The 19,965-nt window shown below is 48.2% G+C and overlaps 8 protein-coding genes across 9 annotated transcripts; 5 read left to right on the forward strand and 3 right to left on the reverse strand.

Moving 5' to 3' along the window:
- Positions 1 to 86: 86 nt before the first annotated feature.
- Positions 87 to 3,020, forward strand: LOC6554754 (scaffold protein salvador). Of its 2 annotated transcripts, XM_026978796.1 has the most exons (4): positions 87 to 1,056; positions 1,272 to 2,210; positions 2,280 to 2,344; positions 3,004 to 3,020. In XM_026978796.1, the coding sequence occupies exons 1-3, from the start codon at positions 242 to 244 to the stop codon at positions 2,338 to 2,340; spliced, it is 1,815 nt and encodes a 604-aa protein (XP_026834597.1). In that variant the 5' UTR covers positions 87 to 241; the 3' UTR covers positions 2,341 to 2,344; positions 3,004 to 3,020. The 2 variants fall into 2 exon arrangements, with proteins under 2 accessions (XP_026834597.1, XP_001982190.1); XM_001982154.3 differs by lacking the exon at positions 3,004 to 3,020 and having other exon boundaries at positions 2,280 to 2,659.
- A 566-nt stretch (positions 3,021 to 3,586) lies between these two features.
- LOC6554755 (cystinosin homolog) lies at positions 3,587 to 6,927 on the forward strand. The gene is made up of 8 exons (XM_001982155.3): positions 3,587 to 3,697; positions 4,811 to 4,931; positions 5,005 to 5,101; positions 5,164 to 5,346; positions 5,412 to 5,772; positions 5,976 to 6,264; positions 6,324 to 6,426; positions 6,520 to 6,927. The coding sequence occupies exons 2-8, from the start codon at positions 4,853 to 4,855 to the stop codon at positions 6,617 to 6,619; spliced, it is 1,212 nt and encodes a 403-aa protein (XP_001982191.2). The 5' UTR covers positions 3,587 to 3,697; positions 4,811 to 4,852; the 3' UTR covers positions 6,620 to 6,927.
- A 90-nt stretch (positions 6,928 to 7,017) lies between these two features.
- On the forward strand, positions 7,018 to 7,553 carry LOC113563706. The gene is made up of 2 exons (XM_026975667.1): positions 7,018 to 7,179; positions 7,238 to 7,553. Exons 1-2 carry the CDS (start codon positions 7,136 to 7,138, stop codon positions 7,551 to 7,553), a joined length of 360 nt encoding a protein of 119 aa, XP_026831468.1. The 5' UTR covers positions 7,018 to 7,135.
- A 33-nt stretch (positions 7,554 to 7,586) lies between these two features.
- On the forward strand, positions 7,587 to 11,247 carry LOC6554756 (cellular tumor antigen p53). The gene is made up of 8 exons (XM_015153850.2): positions 7,587 to 7,765; positions 7,922 to 8,041; positions 8,100 to 8,136; positions 8,200 to 8,226; positions 9,979 to 10,288; positions 10,353 to 10,599; positions 10,679 to 11,085; positions 11,151 to 11,247. The coding sequence occupies exons 1-8, from the start codon at positions 7,728 to 7,730 to the stop codon at positions 11,171 to 11,173; spliced, it is 1,209 nt and encodes a 402-aa protein (XP_015009336.1). The 5' UTR covers positions 7,587 to 7,727; the 3' UTR covers positions 11,174 to 11,247.
- On the reverse strand, positions 8,235 to 9,638 carry LOC6554757 (putative gustatory receptor 94a). The gene has a single exon (XM_001982157.3). It carries the CDS (start codon positions 9,456 to 9,458, stop codon positions 8,244 to 8,246), a length of 1,215 nt encoding a protein of 404 aa, XP_001982193.1. The 5' UTR covers positions 9,459 to 9,638; the 3' UTR covers positions 8,235 to 8,243.
- A 1,743-nt stretch (positions 11,248 to 12,990) lies between the features above and the next one.
- On the forward strand, positions 12,991 to 16,521 carry LOC6554758 (short-chain dehydrogenase/reductase family 16C member 6). Its single transcript, XM_001982158.3, has 7 exons — positions 12,991 to 13,502; positions 15,268 to 15,423; positions 15,481 to 15,657; positions 15,714 to 15,786; positions 15,843 to 16,020; positions 16,079 to 16,204; positions 16,273 to 16,521. The coding sequence occupies exons 1-7, from the start codon at positions 13,215 to 13,217 to the stop codon at positions 16,358 to 16,360; spliced, it is 1,086 nt and encodes a 361-aa protein (XP_001982194.1). The 5' UTR covers positions 12,991 to 13,214; the 3' UTR covers positions 16,361 to 16,521.
- Positions 16,516 to 17,334, reverse strand: LOC6554759. Its single transcript, XM_001982159.2, has one exon. The coding sequence runs from the start codon at positions 17,227 to 17,229 to the stop codon at positions 16,516 to 16,518; it is 714 nt and encodes a 237-aa protein (XP_001982195.2). The 5' UTR covers positions 17,230 to 17,334.
- Positions 17,335 to 18,485: 1,151 nt separating this feature from the next.
- LOC6554760 lies at positions 18,486 to 18,767 on the reverse strand. Its single transcript, XM_001982160.3, has one exon. It carries the CDS (start codon positions 18,765 to 18,767, stop codon positions 18,486 to 18,488), a length of 282 nt encoding a protein of 93 aa, XP_001982196.1.
- Between the last annotated feature and the right edge of the window lie 1,198 nt (positions 18,768 to 19,965).

Below are 19,965 nucleotides of genomic sequence, written 5' to 3' on the forward strand. Positions count from 1 at the left end.
ATTTATAAATTTATTTATTTTTAAAAGTTTTTAAATGGAGATATATGTTGCAAGTAATTAAATACATTTCCACGGAGATGAGGAATGTCCCCTATTTACCAATAAGCGATTGTTCCGCCACTCCATTGGCCACACTGGCCACCAGCTGAAAACAAAAAAACCGATCGTACATCACAAATTTAGCTCGAAAATGGACTAAACAAAGACAGCGATCCGGAATCCGAGCGGAAACAGAGTCTGCATGAACTATCTAACGATCCTGCTGTGCAACCGAAAACCGACGATGCTCTCGCGCCGGAACAAGGAGAAGTCCCAGCACAAGGAGGGCGTGGTGGGGAAGTACATGAAGAAGGACACCCCACCGGAGATTCCGGTGATCAATGTGTGGACGAGCGACCAGCGTGCCAAGAAGAAGTCGCTGCAGCGCTGTGCCAGCACCTCGCCCAGCTGTGAGTTCCATCCGCGCAGCTCGAGCACCAGTCGGAACACCTACTCCTGCACGGACTCGCAGCCGGACTACTACCATGCGCGACGAGCCCAGAGCCAGATGCCCCTGCAACAGCACTCCCACTCGCATCCCCACTCCCTGCCCCATCCCGCCCATCCGCATGTGCGTAGTCATCCTCCCCTGCCGCCCCACCAGTTCCGGGCCAGCAGCAACCAGTTGAGTCAGAGCAGCAGCAACTACGTGAACATCGAGCAGATCGAACGGATGCGCCGCCAGCAGTCGTCGCCCCTGCTGCAGACGTCATCATCACCGGCGCCGGGAGCCGGCGGATTCCAGCGCAGCTATTCCACCACCCAGAGGCAGCATCATCCCCATCTGGGTGGTGAGAGCTACGATGCAGATCAGGGCCTGCTTAGCGCCTCCTACGCCAACATGCTGCAACTGCCCCAGCGGCCACATTCGCCCGCCCACTACGCCGTCCCGCCACAGCAGCAGCAGCATCCCCAGCTCCACCAACAGCACGCCTCGACGCCATTTGGCTCCACGCTGCGGTTCGACCGGGCTGCCATGTCCATCAGGGAGCGACAGCCCAGGTACCAGCCCACTAGGTAAACTGCCTTTGGAATTACTTCGTTTCAATAGATAGCGCTCGGTTGATGAAGTGAGCTGGAATCGTTTGCCCACCAATTAGTTTTTGTTGCCCATATAATATTCTAATAGAACCTTTTATGATGTTCTGTACTAGGAATTTGACGGGTAGTTTTATATGATGATATACAAATAAGCACCTTTTTTAAATACCTATTCTCCTCTGTTTCCACAGCTCTCCAATGCAGCAACAACAACAGCAGCAACAAATGCAGCACACGCAACTGGCACCTCACCTGGGCGGCAGCTACTCCAGCGATTCGTACCCGATCTACGAGAATCCGTACCGTGTCAACTCGATGCGCGCCACTCAGTCGCAGCGATCGGAGTCGCCCATATACAGCAACACGACGGCCTCGTCGGCCACGCTGGCCGTGGTTCCGCAGCATCACCATCAGGGTCACCTGACGGTGCCATCTGGAGGCGGGGGAGGATCCCTGAGCGGCAGCGGTCGAGGCGGTAGCTCTGGCAGTGTTCGCGGCGCCTCTACCTCAGTGCAATCTCTGTACGCCCCACCCCGAACTCCGCCCAGTGCAGTTGGCGGAGCGGGAGGCAGTGCCAATGGATCACTGCAGAAGGTACCATCACAGCAGTCGCTCACAGAGCCCGAGGAGCTGCCCCTGCCGCCCGGATGGGCCACTCAGTATACGCTCCATGGCCGAAAATACTACATCGATCACAATGCGCATACCACGCACTGGAATCATCCACTGGAGCGGGAGGGCCTGCCGGTGGGCTGGCGGCGCGTGGTGTCCAAAATGCACGGCACCTACTACGAGAACCAGTACACCGGGCAGTGCCAGCGTCAGCATCCCTGCTTGACATCCTACTACGTTTATACGACGTCGGCGGAGCCACCGAAAGCGATCCGACCAGAGGCGTCGCTATACGCTCCGCCCACGCATACTCACAATGCTCTGGTGCCGGCAAATCCCTATCTGCTCGAGGAGATCCCCAAGTGGCTGGCCGTCTACTCGGAGGCGGACTCCTCCAAGGATCACCTGCTGCAGTTCAACATGTTCAGCCTGCCGGAGCTGGAGGGCTTCGACAGCATGCTGGTGCGGCTCTTCAAGCAGGAGCTTGGCACCATCGTGGGCTTCTACGAGCGCTACCGGTAAGTGTGCGGCCATTTTGCTGCATTCTCCGCTCCGAAAAGCCACTACTCTCTTGTTACACATTTCAGTCGCGCTTTGATACTCGAGAAGAATCGACGTGCCGGCCAGAACCAGAACCAAAACCAGTGACCAGGTGACGACTGATTCAGACCACATACTCGCCAGCAGCTATAGACATCATAGTGTCCTGTACTCGACCTTTAACTTATTTAACCATCGACTCATCGCGATATCAGTGCCTTAGACAAGACCAGACGAGAGGGAGCCAAGCAAATCCATGACACGATTCGAGTGCCTTGATGAAGCGTAGAAATGTGCTACCTTCAATACACCCTTTATGTGATTTCATCTTGGCGTTTGTTTGTAAAATGTGCAAATTAAACTGGTTTACTGATCATCTCACCTGCCCAGCGCAATCGTAATTGAAGTGCAACGTGAACCCCACAGGTATTTCACTTGGTGTCCAATTCGTCGCCGGATGTTTTGGAAATTCACTCTCCGAGGTGCAAGTAAAGAGCAGCAGTTGGTGGCCAAGTCTTACTTCACTTGGCTTGGCACTTATTTCCGAGTTCCATGCCAGGTTTTCGATTCGCTTGCAAAATTATGCATTGGGCACAAGTGGATTGTGGCCCATTCTGCATCGGCAAAAAGAAAAAGAGCTTCAATAGAAAGTGAATCTTGTGTTTGTTTTCGTCCATGGGACGCTCGTCCACCATTTAGTCGAACTTGATAATTCAGAGCCGTCGCCCCTTATCGAATGCTAATAAAACTTTACTACTTCTGTTTTTGCAGGTCCCTCAAAAACAGTTCCTACTGCTGATAAGAACTTCTTAAATCTTGTTCGGAATACTCTATTAGGCTGCGAATTCGGCATTGAAGAGGACAGTTGTGCGATTGCGTTTCAAAAACTTGTAAAATTGAGAAATGCTGTTTCCATTTGGTTTTTAGTCAGAGGACGTATATTGTAAACAGGAAATATGAATCGATTTATTCATTGACTAATATTATATGTTTGGTAAGACTTTGTATCTCTGTGAAATGAAAGCTCGCTTATCGCACATACACATTTTAATTCATCCCACACCCCACAGATACAGTTTAGCTAATTTTTTGAAATTCAAATTTGATAACAATGCGTTTTCTTTTGACAACCAGTCGGGTCAAAATACTCGGCTATTTCCGACTGAAGTGCCCACCTTTGCGGCCGATGGGTTCTCAAGTGCAAAAATAAAGTATAATGAGACCCAAGAAACGGCGGCGGCGGACCGCTCTCGCTCCACTTGTTGTTGCTTCCGCTGGGGCGTCGCTGCCGCTGCCGCTGCCGAAGTCGACGTCGACTCCACCGCTCCAATATTTAAACGGATCCATTGGATCGCGCACTCAGTCGCTGGAGAGTCGCCATCGCCATCATAGCATCGCCATCCACTGGTAGCCATTGGCAGTCGCCTAATCGTCAGTTAGACACATTGTTTAACTTCATTTTAACGTGAGTGATGTGTTGATGTGCAGGGAGGCGATCATGCATGTAGCTCGGCACACAGACGTTCTAATCCGCGTATCTTTATCTTTATCAAAATCGGGCTGTTTGCACAGATGTCTTGCGCTAGCCGCCGAAACCTCTGATTTCCCAGACGCCAGTGAAAGTTCTAATCCGGCTTAAACAGATGCACAACAATCGTATCTCGTGCGTGGAATCATGAATGAATGGGTGTTATTTGAACAATGGGGCTTACCAATCGCTTTATCACAAGAATCGAACTGAAAGTGTTTCTAAAAATAACTCCGCATCTTATGGTATAGTGGTGAAACATACTCGTATAGTAAATTGTAATTCGCTTGACTCTTGAAATAGCACTATGATATTTGATCTTTAAAGTCCCCATGTAATTAGATCGGTTGTGACTCATTTATATAGAACCAAGTTCACCGGCGGATCGTGACTTGCGATTGCCATGCTTGCAGTGCATTGCCCAATCTATTGATTATCTGCAACTTGTGGCAGACTGCCGCAATAATTCGAATGGAGCCGATTGACACTATCAGCTCCATTGATTGAGATAAGCCCGCTTCTCACGCGGTGCTTTACACTTCTTCGCAATCGCCAAGTCACGGCCCTTCCCATTAAGGCCCCCAAGCCTTATGAATGGTATAAAAAGTCGGGAATCTTTTGGTTTTACGATCGGCCGACCAAGCCGTGTATTTCCTGCTGCGTCCAATAGCCCATATAAAGTGGCTGCTCCATCGTGTGCCGTGCGAAAATGTGCTCCAATTGCAAAGTTGTAACATTGACGCGACATTTGTTGAAGGTTGCCGACTTTTATCTCGACAAAAACACACAAATTCCAGATGGAGCGAGCGTGCGTAGATTGCACTGAATGCTTTTTAGAACAAATTGTTTAACGGAAAGTGTGCCTTATACCTTATATGATTTTAACATATTACATTCCCCTCTTATTGAGCGTCTGCAAGTGGGGCATTCATCGAAGTGTACAAGAAGGTGGCGGCAGGAGCTGCATTCCAGACTCCTAGCTATCAATTTCGCCCGGTTGTGGTCAATTGGTCAATTGAAATAATTCACAATTAAATCAATACCATGTAGGGCTTCATTGAAGAAGATGCCAGCAGGACTGGAAACTCGTGCATGAATAAGAAGACGTTAAACGAAACGAGAATGGATCTCAGCGCACACCGCCTGACTTTGCTGCTGCTCCTGGCCACAGGTGAGATTCCGACTGCCCAACGTCGCGATCCAGAAATGCGGTTTGATAGTAAGGGAGTTTCTCCTGTCCACAGTTGCCCTGGGAAATGCCCAAACCAGTCTGCTCACCGTCGATTCCCATGACATCACCGTTCTGCTGAACGCCAACGAGACTTTTGTGGTGTTCGCCAAGTGAGTTGCAATCCCAGGAAAATCCGAGCGATATGGCGTCATAAACGATGTGCTTATTACAGCGGATTGCTAGCCACCGATGTGCAGGTTACGCTGGTGACGGATTCTAAGGATCACCTGCTCCTCGATCCCGCGTCCTTCGTGTATCCAGAGAGCAGTACTCGGAATCAGTCCGTGGTGATAACTGGTCTCAGAGCAGGCAATGTCAAAGTGGTCGCCGATAGCGATGATGCGAACAAAGAGATGTGAGTAACTGCTCGGGATTCGTCCAGCTGTTCGGAAACTGTATAGAAAAATGCATTTGTTCCAGTGTGAAGGATGTGTTTGTTCGCGTGACTGTGGCCAAATCGAAGGCTTTGATATACACCTCCATCATTTTCGGCTGGGTTTACTTTGTGGCCTGGTCGGTGTCCTTCTATCCGCAGATCTGGAGCAACTACCGCCGCAAGTCCGTCGAGGGCCTGAACTTTGACTTCCTGGCCCTCAACATAGTGGGCTTCACCCTGTACAGCATGTTCAACTGCGGTCTCTACTTCATCGAGGATCTGCAGAGCGAGTACGAGAAGCGATATCCGCTGGGAGTGAATCCTGTGATGCTCAACGATGTGGTGTTCTCCTTGCACGCCATGTTTGCCACCTGCATTACGATCCTGCAGTGCTTTTTCTATCAGGTAATCATATGGGCACTTTTCCCAACATTCAATGGCCTTATCACCACAGTGACAACGGCTGTTGAATTGAACACTAATTGCCATCAATCAAAATACCAATTAATTTGAATCACAGTGGTTATTTTTGATATGACTGTGAAGATAAGATATATCATATATTAACATTTATGATTTGGTATTTGGTATTTCTTTAACTTATGCAGAGGGCACAGCAAAGGGTGTCCTTCATTGCCTACGGAATCCTGGCCATCTTCGCCGTGGTCGTCGTTGTGTCCGCCGGTTTGGCCGGAGGATCCGTCATCCACTGGCTGGACTTTCTGTACTACTGCAGCTACGTGAAGCTGACCATCACCATCATCAAGTACGTGCCGCAGGCTCTGATGAACTATCGCCGAAAGAGCACCTCCGGCTGGAGCATCGGGAACATCCTGCTGGACTTCACCGGAGGAACTCTGAGCATGCTGCAGATGATCCTGAATGCCCACAATTACGGTAGGATATGGCCCTGTCATCATTTCTGAGCTTCGAATGAAGTTGATTCTGCTTTCCAGATGACTGGGTGTCCCTTTTCGGGGATCCCACCAAATTCGGACTGGGTCTGTTTTCAGTGCTCTTCGACATTTTCTTCATGCTGCAGCACTACGTGTTCTACAGGTATTGCAGCTTTTTGTTAACGTATAACTTAATATAAGACTCATCCCCACTGTACACTTATCATTACTGTGCTGTTTGTCCCCTTCTCCCCAGGCATTCGAGGGAATCCTCGAGCTCTGACCTCACCACTGTGACGGAGGTTCAAAATCGATCAAATGAGTCGCCGAGCGAAGTGACGACTGAGAAATATTAGAGCTGCATTATTATATATGTATGTCTGCTGTAGGGAAAGAATTTTGTGCCAGTAGCGCTTTTTGTACATTTTTAGAACTGTAAATATACCTGTACGCCATAGCTGCCTAAGCTTTGTATAATCGAGTCGTTTACTTTAAATAGTTTGGCTAAAAGTGGAATTTGAGCAGCAAATACAACATGAATTATAATTCATTTTAGGAGCCGCAAATCCTATGGTATCTTGGACGACCAATATGCTGTGAAACAAATTTGTTGTTTGTGTCATGTAATTTGCAAACTAATAAATAGATTAAAATATTGAAAACATTTCAAAATAGAAATTTAATGGGCATCACTGTACGATCGCAGCCCGGTTTTAATCGATAGCTCATCGATAGCGATTTACGTGCTGAGGGCCCATAAAGGCATCCAATTTGCGGTTAGTCGACAACCCTGGAGTTCGCTCATCGGACGGCCGTTTTGGCAAAAAAGCACGCAACTGCTAAATAAAGTTTATTTAATTCATTGTGCAGCCATGAGTCTTCAAAGGTCCTCGTCGTTCAGCTTGACTTTTAACCAGTAAGCGGAGATGCTATTTTCGGACTTACCCAACAAAAAATATTGCACGTATTTGCAGAAACACTGCGATTGTTTCGCGTACCAATAGTCGCACAATATACGAAGCTTACGGGGAGTTCTTGGATATCTGGGACATCGGCAACGAAATCTTTGGAGAGCCCCCAGTTCGATTCCCTAGCAGCGGAGGTTCCAACTTGCCGCAGAGTTTCGGGGCCAACGGAGATGCGCAGCTGGTGACGCTGGGGGATCAAACATCTGGCGGACACAACATGGTGCAGCTTTCCAACAATTTGGAAAATTCAGCCAACAATATTTATGATGCCAATAACAACATGGGATCATGCAGCAAATTGTTTTTCAGCCACAAGGGGTGAGCAAATTCGAAACACGCGCACTCCATTCGATAGGCATCGGTCGGTACGATAGTTGCGTGGCGAATGCCAAAATCCAAATCGTCAGTGGCCATACGATTCGGTAGTTTTTGCGAATTTTATAAATATTTAGCCTGCTTTCCCGACCGATCGCTTGATTGGATTTAGTTGATAGAAATGTATATATCACAGCCAATGTCGTGGCACAAAGTCAGGTACAGTGTGGCCAAATACTGAAGATCGAACAATACAAACCATGCATGTAGCAACACGCTTGTACTTGCATCATTCACGCGGCCAACTTGTTTGTGTTTGTTCAACCGGCCCAGGGCCCAGTTTGTTACTACATTTTATTTCAATTTACGCTGCAGCATCGATTCTGAGGATGACGTCCAGGTGGCCAACGAAGCCTCCTTGGGATCAACCGATTCCACAGTGGAGGATATTAAGGAGGACATTGAACAAACGGTGGCGGTATCGGGATCGGAACTGTGGGTACCTGGTCACAGATGGTTTCTCCGGTTGCTAACTCTGTTTTTATCCTTTCAGGACCACGGAACCCATGGCCTTTTTGCAAGGACTAAACGTGAGTTGCTCTTGTAATCTGCACAACTATTACTTGCTAACTTTTTAATATTATTCGCCACAGTCCGGGAATCTGATGCAGTTCAGCCAGGTGGGTAATTCGATTAGTTAGTGCATCTTGAAGCGCTGGTACAGATCGGCCTGCACAAGGATCAGCAGGAAACTGGCCACCGCCGAAAAGACATTGCTGATCAATCGCATGTCCAGCTCGTACAAGCCCAAGGGCTTAATCTTGTACTTGGTCACCGTGACCAGCAGGGTGAAGCTATGGACTGCCTGACGATAGCGACAGTCCGCATACTGCAGATTCATCTCCTGGAGAATAACAGCCGATCTTCGGGTGGCCACCAGTAGGTGGTTGCACAAGTGCGAGAGCAATGTGATCTCCGCCAGCGAGATGGACAGGAACACCACGTTGATCAGCGATCCAAGTCCGTCGTACGGCTTGCCCATAATTAAGGTGTCCGCTATGGCATAGTACAGACTGTAAAAGCCCACTGTTATCCCGAGCAGGTTGCAGATGAGCGACAGAATCAAGGACAAGGACATTGGAGTCAGATACTTTCCGCAATGCACATATATCAGCCTATAGCGATACGCCAGCTGGTCCAGTTCATCCGCCAAGGCGCAAAATCGCTGCATGCGATAGTATCTAGTGTACAACTTTAGCTGGTCCTTCCTCTGCAGTAGATTCACCTCCTGCAGCTGCGCATCCAGCCTGGTGTTCAGCGCGTTTAGCATCTCCTTCACCACCACCATTGCCCCAAAGTAGCAGTTATTCAGAAGATTCGATATAATCAATGGAAACAGCCGGTAAATGGTCCAGATCAAGTTCATATCGGGATGTTGCCGCCTCTGTTGCAGTATAAAAGCCACTTCAATTGTCAGGGGAAAAGCAACGGTCTTGACCAGGGCCAAAGCTATGGATTTGTACAGCGACCTACTGTCCAGACGTAGTGTTCTTAGGGTCTCAAAGAAGGGCACTCTGCTCATCATCTTGGCCACATGGTCACTGATTATCATCTGTGTCACATAGTTAATAACAGCCACAATGATGTTCATATAGCTGTACAGAGTGGTGGCGTCCTTCAGGTTGATCTGGCCCTGCTGGTAGTCCTTGTAGATCTGCCGTCCGTAAACCAAGCTGAATGCAACTGTCCATAGCGAAGCGAAGGCCAGGTATGCCTTTGAGGAGCGGAATCTCTCACGGCTGTCACGGCGATAGCGATTGGCCAAAAGTCCAAACACAGTCATAAAAACAATCAGTGTTGTCGTCAGAAATTTCACCATACGCCGATGCGCGTAGTCGCTAGTGAAGTCCATTTTTCTCGAACAGTTAGTACAAACTGTGTGTGCATTTTCCACAGCATAAATAACTGCTTAATTGTTTTCCAACTATACAATCTAGACTTCCAACTTTCCATCTAGAGGACCTGTCAAGTAGCCCGACACTATCTGGACACATCGCGAAACGCATGTATTTCGCCGACCGTCGAAAAACCAACTGAGCATGCGTTGTGTTGGCCACAACAATAGAGCACAGGAAGCGTGCGGGAAGCGACATTCCTTGCGTGACTCAGCAGCTGTCTGCATTTCATAAGAGCAACATGACGTCAAAGCCGCTTTGGGGTTCACTTTCAATTGGAGAACAGAACAAAACACTCTTATCTAGCCGATTAGCTGGACACTCCTAGTTGTCGACATCGTTCAGCGAGAATTTGTAACTCGAGCAAGCTGGAACATGAAGCTCTATCAGCTCTATGAGCGCAAAGTGTGAACCCTTAAATGAAGGGCTAAGTTGTCATTTAAGTAATATATTTGTTTTATTTCTTTTTGCTTACAGCAATCCGTGCTGCGCGAGATGATGCTGCAGGACATCCAGAGCCAGGCGGACACGCTGCCCAAGCTGGAGAATCACAACATCGGAGGCTATGGCTTCAGCATGGTTCTGGATCAGCCGCCCAAGTCTCACTGGATGTACTCGGTTCCGCTGAACAAGCTCTACATCCGGATGAACGAGACCTTCAACGTGGACGTACAGTTCAAGGCCAAGATGCCCATTCAGCCGCTCAATCTGCGCGTCTTCCTGTGCTTCTCCAAGGATGTCAGTGGTCCTGTGTTGCGCTGCCAAAATCACCTGAGTGTTGAGCCTTGTAAGTGGATATTATAACACAGAACGATGTGCAATATTTAACTATCATTTGTACAATCTTCCAGTGACTGCCCATAACGCAAAAATGCGCGATAGCTTGCTGCGCAGCGAGAATCCCAACAGTGTCTATTGCGGAACTGCCCAGGGCAAGGGTGTTTCCGAACGTTTTTCCGTGTTAATCCCTTTAAACATGAGTCGGTCAGGGAACCGCAGTGGGCACGTGCGCCAGACCCTGGCCTTCAAGTTCGTTTGCCAAAACTCGTGTATTGGGCGAAAAGAAACTTCCTTGGTCTTCTGCCTGGAGAAAGCATGGTAAGATTACAGCAGAGTGTTGCTACAAAACTCCAGAAGACTGTTTGCAACAAAGCTTAACGTGTTTGTCATCTTGCAGTGGCGATATCGTGGGACAGCAGGTTATGGATGTTAAAATATGTACGTGCCCCAAACGTGATCGCAACCAAGACGAACGCCAGCTCAATGGCAAGAAGCGCAAGTCCGTGGCGGACGACACCGATGAGGCTGAGCCGTACGTAAAGCCGTCGAAAGTGCGTCGGCGCAGTGCTATAAAGATGGAGGAGACGGATAGCAATGACAGCCGCGAATGCGACGACTCCATCGCTGAGTGGAACGTATCGCGGACACAGGATGGCGAGTACCGATTGGCCATTACATGCCTCAAAAAGGAATGGCTACTGCAGAGCATTGAGGGCATGATTAAGGAGGCGGCGGCTGAAGTGCTGCGCAATCCCAACCAAGAGAATCTGCGTCGCCATGCCAACAAATTGCTGAGTCTGAAGAGTAAGCGAACTAATCGGAAGACCAAGAGATTAGCCTATACTTACTCAACTTTCCTTTCCTTTCAGAAAGTGCCTACGAGCTGCCATAACTTTTGAGATGGTCAACAATTTTGTATAACCTTCACTGTTCACACTATAAACTAATGCGTACACTTAATGAGTTCAATTCGGGTGTTTGAATCCAACTGACTCGCTACTGCGAGGGCATCGCCTTGTGTGTTGAATCTGTGAGGTATAGCTATTAATTTCTTAACGTTGTATTAGTACTTAGTTGGTAAGTCGTTAAACGGTTATTTTACCATTTTGGCATGTTCGATGGCCAAAAAGAAAAGATTTCTATATTTTTGATAGCATTCTACTGTTAACTATAGATGTATGAAACTACGTAACTTTTGTCTACCACACGGAATGAAACCTCCATACTCTGTACAAATAAGCCAAAAGTGAGTTGATTAAAGAGTTGCCCTATTTTGCAAACAGATCCTCGTAGTGTACGCCAATGCCCAGACCCTACTGTACAGCTACTGTACCGCGGAGCACATGCTATGTGACATGTGTGGCTTGTGTGCGGTCAATGCTCTCGGGATGCAACTCAGCTAGCTAGCTGCTAATACACGTATGTCAAAATTGCTGGGCCGCATTTACATACTTTATTTATACCCTGCACGTTATCTCTGCACGTCTTTGGTTTTAGTTCTATGCTTAAAAAAACAACCTCAAGCAGGGCGCATGCGTTGCGCCAGCGTTGCACATGTGCGAGGTTGCAAAAAGTGCAAAAAACACCAGATGTTGACACTGTGCCGCAGCTGCAGGCGACTTTAGCTTTTGCCACATGCGGCAGCTAAATGTTTACTCTAGCCCACCGATCGCTGTTCATTGACCTAGGGCAGGGCATTAAGTATGCTCCAATCGTAACGGAACGGTAGCCTCCGTGGCCAAAAGCCAGCCAAAGCGGATGCATCGACTTCCATTTGGGGCCTGTCCTTTTTTGCCCGGCTACCACATCCACTTCTTCGGCTGGCCTACCAGTTTGGCACCTCGAAAATGGGTCGACCAAAGTGCTCAAAGCCCGGCGGAGCGACTCACTCAATTCTCGTTCGACGAGCGCCAAGAAAAGTGGTTTCGCATTCGAGTTGAGTTCCATTGTGATGAGCGACCTTTCTCCACTGGGAAGAAACGAGAGCTCAAGTTGTGCTGATACATGCGGCTTTGGGTAACAATAGCACAATATGAAAACATTTCTGTAATACTTTAACCTGAAAGAACAAATAGAAATGTATCATAGGCTGCTTGATTTGCTATTAATTCAAGTTTACCGAATCAGTCATTCTGCTAGTAGAGTGTATAAAAGCGAGATAAGTATAAGTATAAGTATCCAAGTGAGATATCACCCACTTCTCCGAATTAACTAAACTGTGTAAAGTTAGTAGTCAAATTGTTGGCAGTGCACTTTCATCCCAAGTAGCCCAATTAAATACATTTCTTCGATTGGCGGGAGCCAAAAGGTTGACAATTCGAAAGTGGCGCACAGTGGCAGGCAGTGAATCATAATTAGCATAATTATTTCGGGAGGACTGCGAGACTCGTACTAGCAAGCACTTGTTTATCATTTTAACCAGCCAGATACCCCATCTTTACGGACCAGATAAAGGGAAAGCAAACACGGGAGGGCTCTTATCGGCGTTGATCTTCATCCGCAGTTCCCACTGTGCGCGCGGGGAAAACAATATAGCCAAACCAATAAAACACGAAAAACAGAAAGCCGGGCTAAGACGTCAGGTGAAACGCAGTAACTCCACTCGCGGCACTTCCACTCAAAAGGTGCTACGCTGCCCACTCGAATCTGCAGTCGTAGATACGAAAACCAGATATCGTCGAGCGGCCGGCGATCTTCACTCAATGGGGGAATACTGCTATAGAGTGGAAAGCTTGTACACGTAGTTTGGCACTCGCAGTCGGTTGTTGGCGTTTTTAGTCTGCTGCCTGATCTTCGACGCGCTGCAGCTGTTTTGGAGTCGCCGCGAGTGTCATATCTGCTGTGACCGCGAAAATTTCCGGGCTAAAAACAGAGATATTGATATACATATATATTTCAATATATCCCGCATCTACATTAGCCAATTGTGAGTGATGGTGGAGACGGCGACGACTACTACCATAACCCGCACCACCACGGCCGTTCCGGCTGGTGCAGTAACGGTAACTGGACCCACTGCCTCGGCCACGCCCACCGCGACACAGGCGGCCGCGCAGGCGCATCGCAACGATGAGACCACCCGGGCCATCTTCAATCTGAAAGTCATCATCTTTCTGCTCCTGCTGCCTCTGGTCCTGCTGGCCGTCTTCCTCAAGCACCTCTTGGATTACCTATTCGCGCTGGGACTCAAGGAGAAGGATGTCAGTGGCAAGGTGGCACTGGTAAGTTGCATGCGGTTGCCCATTTGGGCTAACAAATGGCTGCAATGAACGCCTGGCAAATGAGCCATTAATACGGCTAGTCAGATACACATCGGTTTTCAAATTAATTGCACCATAATGTGCATTATACTGATATAAGAAAAATGTATATGGGGCTCTGCTCTACGTCATTACTTTGGCTAATAAATCCTAAGTAAGCGCATGTGAATTTGTTTGCCCTGTATCCGCTTCTAAGCTATCTTGTATCTGGAGACTACTTAGCCAACCAGAAACGTCACGCACTTTCCTTTTCCAGTGGCTGCCTCCGGCTTCCACGCCCACCTTTGGCACACCCACCTTTTCCGCACTCCCGCTTTCCCGCTTTTCTTTTCATTCAATTTTTTCTCTTTTTTGATGTCACTACCGTTAGGGCGCGGTCGATCGCTTAGTGTTGTGTTATTAATGTAAATATTTATGCGTTTGGTACCCAGCTCGGTTAGTTGGCCAATTGTTTAGTTGTGTCCACAGAGACGAGTCTTTGGTGCCACGGTCAGCTGATGTGACATAATTTCGCTGTGAGCGCTGCAATCACAGAGAATCTCCAGCTGGAATCGTGCTCATGGCAACCATATCGCGCTCCAATAATCACATATGCATCTTGGGGCGTCGAATTATGGAGAAGTCAATTGCCGGGGGCGCCAATGCCACTGGACAAGGTCAAGTGATGATTCCGCTGGCGATGCTCCATATCGCAAAGAACCTGATCGCATTCGGAACCCATTAGCATGCTTTTCAGGCTTTTTAACGTGGGCGTGTGCCGGCCATAAGCGTCTCACGTAGCGCATTAATGATTCACAATGGCCCGACTTTTGTTTTAGTCTCAGCTTTTTCGATCGTTCCCGCAGATATCGTTTCTCAGATACAGATACACTGTACAGATACAACTACAGATACCTTTTCGTTGCGGTTGCACAGCGGTATTTTCGGGTGACAGAGACTGGAGAATTCCCATGCCAACTTAATTATGAGATTGACTTTTGTTGATAAGTTCTATTGACATCATTGTTGCGGAATTCGAGCTATTTCAGCTGGCAAAGATCCCCTTTTCGACTCCCCTGGCCAACTGCAAACTGGTTTTGCGTGTGTCGCTATATTTATACCAAGATGAACAGAAAGAGCGCAAAAATGCAAACCTCAGGAAGTTCACTTTTGTTTTCAGTCCGGCAACGAACGCTCTTTGATGTTTGTAAACAACGGCAGAGTGTAGAACTTCGGGGGCCAAAGTATCTGCAACTGGCAAGCATGCCGGGTATCTCTCAGATGCGTAGATAAAACTCAACTACTGTGGCCGCTGTTAATTTGCATATGATATTGAAATTCTTCGGCTATTCGTTCAATAACCACAACAACTGCGCACTTGGTATTGTGTTCCCCTTTGCTATTCGCTAACGTGCCAAACTCTGAATCGAACTCATGCCGGGTTACATTTAGATTCACCCACCTAGCGCACAGCCAAAACGGCGGCTGAGGTCACCCCGTGCGCTTCAATTACGGTCAAAAGTCACTCAATTGAGCCCCAGAGGGTTGGCCCACCGAGCGTATGAGTAATGCCATTCATAAGTCGCCTCCACTGCTGCTGCTGCTGCTGGTGCTGCTGGTGCTCACATAATTGTCCGTAAATAAGGTTTTTGTTCAATGCGAAGTCACATTAGCTCGAGTTGATTGTTTGCAAATTAAGCTAATTAATTTACCTGGGTAATGTGAGTAACCTGTGATTGCAACCCAGGTGACCGGCGGAGGCAGCGGCCTGGGTCGCGAGATCTGCTTGGAGCTGGCCCGACGCGGCTGCAAGCTGGCCGTAGTGGATGTCAACTCCAGGGGCTGCTACGAAACGGTGGAGCTGCTCTCCAAGATCCCACGCTGCGTGGCCAAGGCCTATAAGGTGAGCTTGCTAGGGCTCCGGTATTTAATGGTTGCCCTAACAGAATTTGCTTTCCAGCACGACGTGTCATCGCCGCGCGAGCTGCAACTGATGGCCGCCAAGGTGGAGAAGGAACTGGGTCCCGTGGACATTCTGGTCAACAATGCTTCCCTCATGCCCATGACTTCGACGCCCACCCTGAAGAGCGATGAAATCGACACCATACTGCAGCTCAACTTGGGTTCCTACATAATGGTGAGAGGTGCTGCCCTAAACTAGAAACTCTAATATGCAACTTCTTCCTTTCGCAGACCACCAAGGAGTTCCTGCCCAAGATGATTATGCGCAAATCCGGTCACCTGGTGGCAGTAAATGCCTTGGCGGGTATATACACCTTACTTACTAAGTCCGGCCAAATTGTTACCTACATCCCCATTCAGGTCTAGTTCCTCTGCCAGGCGCGGGCATCTACACGGCCACCAAATACGGCATCGAGGGCTTCATGGAGTCGCTGCGGGCTGAGCTGCGATTGTCCGATTGTGACTACGTTCGCACCACGGTGGCCAATGCCTATCTGATGCGGACCAGCGGAGATCTTCCACTGCTCAGTGATGCCGGGTAAGATTGGGCTTGTACTGTAGCCACATCACTTGATCTCATGTGACCCTCCATTTAGCATTGCGAAGAGCTATCCCGGACTGCCCACTCCATATGTGGCCGAGAAGATTGTCAAGGGCGTGCTGCTGAACGAGCGCATGGTGTACGTGCCAAAAATATTCGCACTCAGCGTGTGGCTGCTCAGGTGAGAATTGAATTAGCTCAGGTATCCGGCGATTATTCCTAACGATTATTGTTGTCGCCTTGCTGCAGACTACTGCCCACCAAGTGGCAGGATTACATGCTGCTCCGCTTCTACCACTTCGATGTGCGCAGCTCCCACCTGTTTTACTGGAAATAGAGGAGAGGAGTAACATGCCCATGCAGACGCATTTACGCGGAGGACTCCTGTTTGTTTCCCAATTGCAGTTCTTAATTCAACTGTTGCTTACGCTAGGTGTACGTGTTTAGCTATTTATACGAATCTTTAACTTAGATTAAATCTATATCCTAACATTAGAATTGCGCCTGGTTGGCCTTTCCCGTTTTATTTCTAATGCGCCGCAGCTTCTCGGAGTAGCACATCCGCTCGGACTGCTGGACGCAGGACCTCCGTTCGTAGTGCCAAGTGTAGTTCCAGGGACATCGGTGGATCAGCTTGGAGCCACTGGAGCAGTAGTAGAAGTAGGCACACCTCCGGGGATGTGGCACGAATCCGTAGTCTCCCTCGTGGCAGCTGATGTCATGCTCTCTGGACTGCATGCGGTTGCAGGACACCAGATGGGCAGGAGTACAGGCCTTGGCCAGTCCAGCCCCCTCGTAGCACACCATGTAGGGATAACAGGGCCCGGCATTGGGTAAAAGGCGCAGGGTAATCGCCAATGGGTCCGCTTTCTGAGCTGGGGCTTTTGTGGTGTGTGTATCCATAGGATCCCTGCATCTCGTGACCAACCTGCGATCCAGGCAGCGTTCCAGCTTGTCATCGTAGTAGTGACCATCCAAGCACTCGGCCTCAAAGGATCCCGGACCGGCGCAATATATGTACTTGGAGCAATTACTAGAGCTGGCCACGTACACTCCCAATTGTGGGGCACTGGCACACTCCTCGAATTCCAGGGCACCGCAATTCCGGCTGCCCAGCAAGGTCACCCAAGTAATTGTTAGCAAGGTTATAGCTCTCATTTCACTTGCGACCGAAATACGGGGATGACTTCTGTAGACTGACTTCATCGATAATGGGCTGAAAGCATATTTGCATGTGCGCCAGCTGATAAAGAAGACAAGCTATTCCATCGCTTATTACGGCGGCTATCGCCTAGTAGACACCGCTAATGAGTGCGGCGGAGTGGCTGCCACGCCCACTCTGGCTGGTCTCGGTAATTTGCATTTCCGTAGCCTACTTCGCAGCTGTAAAGCCACCGCGCATTTAATGATACCACACCGCAGCATAATGCTCGACTGGGCGCAGTTCAATAAAAATTGAAAATGCACTCAATTCGCAATTAAGTGTCGCCACTTCCGCGCGGACAAACGGACAAACGGATGGACGACACCATTCAGCCCATTCAGAGCATTCATCGCAGCCATCCTCATTATTATTTCCATCGTCATCGTGGTCATGGCTGGTCGGAGTTAAGCGACGGCCATCGATTTAATATCCGATGAGATATTCATAACTTGCAATTAGGTTTGGTGGCTCTGCGCTTTTCCACGCGCCTGCGATTTACGTAACTGATTGCGAAGCTGATTAATGAAGAATTACCAGGGCAAATGGCTGGCATCTGTGGGCATTATCCAATTGCCCAACTGGCCAACCAACCAACCATATACCCCACTACCTCTACCATGATGTGCGGACTTCAGTGCCAATTGCACGCGTATTAAAAGTTGCATTAATTGTCAATTAAACGCAGTCGAGTGCCAGATGGCGCAGCAGCTTTGTGGCATAATTTTCGGCTCAATCCACATATCCGATTAACAGGTTATTCCGCCCGGTCTGTACTCCATGCACCAGATGCCGCGGACTAGAAGAAAGGACCCCATATGGTGCCGCCGGCTCAAGTGATTAAGTGCACGACGAGTTCTTCAAATGCAGTGCAACATGTGCACACACACACACTCCTTCGAAATGTAAATTCTAATTAAGATTGTGGAGCAAGACCCCCAGCACCTGATTCCTCCTCCACTCAGTGCGCATTGCGCCTGCGCAGCCGCGCAACCGCGCATCCGCGCATCCGAAGATCTACAGAAATAGCGCTCTAATTATTTGTGTGCTAGGGTTACAATTCCCATAAAAAACAAACAAACTGTCGGGCGTTTTATGGATCTTCTGCCGGCCTCAATGCCCCCGCGAAGTTTCTCGGTCCCCAGTCGATTCGAAAGAGAAGAACTAATCTGATGAGCACTGCAGCATCAGAGGATGTCCATATAAAATTTACACTTTATTGAAATATCCCGCACAGTTGAGAAATGTTTTTCGAGCCCGCCTACGCCCTGGCATCGGGATCTCCGCATCCATCGTGTGGACCCTGCGACGGCATTCCCGAGCTGATCAGCCTGCGAATCTCGACAAGAACCCGCTCCGTCCGACTCTCCAGGTGGTCGAGGGCGGAGTTCAGGGCGTCCAGGCTCGAGTTGACTCTGGCCATCAGCAGCTCCGAGTGGTTGGTCAGTTCCATGAGGTCATCGAAGTTGCTGACCTGGCCACTTTCCAGCGAAATCCCGTCCAGATCCAGCTGCAGCTGCAGCTGCTCATCCGTGCTCTCCATCAGGGCTTCAAGGGCAGGAAACACACTTTCACTTTTAATTTGGAATTTTTTCACCCAAAATCATGACCAAAATGGCTTTGTTTGTTATTTTGTGCCGTGCGATCCGAAGTGTAAAGCAAATTTAACTTGGTTTGTTTTGCTATCAAACATAATTAAAGTTGCTTGCCAAAAAGCGATTTAATTTAATTGAAATTGCAACTAGCTGGCTTTGGGTACTTTTGCTTTTAACGGGAAATGTGAATTATTAAGTATATTTTATTTAAACTATGGCACCTGTAAATTCCGATTTAATGGGTATATCACATGGGTGAACTCGATTTATTTTTTGCAAATGCTTTTGGTTGATGTTTCATATTAAATATTTTTTAATAATCGCAGAGCTTTACACAAATAGCAATATGTTTGCTCGTTCTGGGAGAGTAATTTTGGAAAATCGTTGCAAGTTTTTTAAGTGGATTGAATGTTTTAAACAATATTTTCGCCCAGGGCACCTGAAAGTCCACTCTTGTTTTTAGACCATTGCTTGTTTTGCCCTGTTTGTAATGGACGACCTATTACAAGGGCTACACTCGTTCATTTCATTAAACCCATTTACAAAATGGCTTTGTCCATTATTTATACATATCAATTATAAATGGTGCGCTGCGACTGCAATATTCATATTCACTTGTCAAAATGTCAACTCAAAATAGAATATTTATGAATTTTTATGTGTGCATATCGGTCCGTGATTTGTTTGTTGTACGCTCTCTTTTCGAGAACTCTTTGTTGGCATTCAGGCAGGATTGGGTTAAAGTAAAAAGCAGAAAAAACAAAACAAAAAAAACCAGCAACCAGAAAAGAGGAAAATGACAATTCAGCCTATAAATACGCGGCGGCAACCGAAGTTGAAATCAATTTTTTGGCCCCATACTGCGGTGGTCGCGTTCCCCGTTCGGTACTAAAAATTGGAGTGGGTTGCACCGAGTGCGGTGCCACTATTTAGTTAGCCGCAGAACAAGGTGCCTCAATTTATTTTTAATTGAATGCAAATTGAGCCAATCGGTGGCTGTGGTTCTTGCCCAACGATGCGGTCTTTTTCGGCTATTAGGAGGTTCGAGATGCTGTGCAGCCAAACTTGCCACTTTCTGTTGCTGCTGCATCTGCTGGCTTACGCATTTTCACTTAATGAATTTTCATTCACAGTGACTGCAGCAAG

Source organism: Drosophila erecta, unplaced genomic scaffold (assembly GCF_003286155.1).
Source record: "Drosophila erecta strain 14021-0224.00,06,07 unplaced genomic scaffold, DereRS2 tig00000000-arrow-pilon, whole genome shotgun sequence".
Lineage (NCBI taxonomy): Eukaryota > Metazoa > Arthropoda > Insecta > Diptera > Drosophilidae > Drosophila > Drosophila erecta.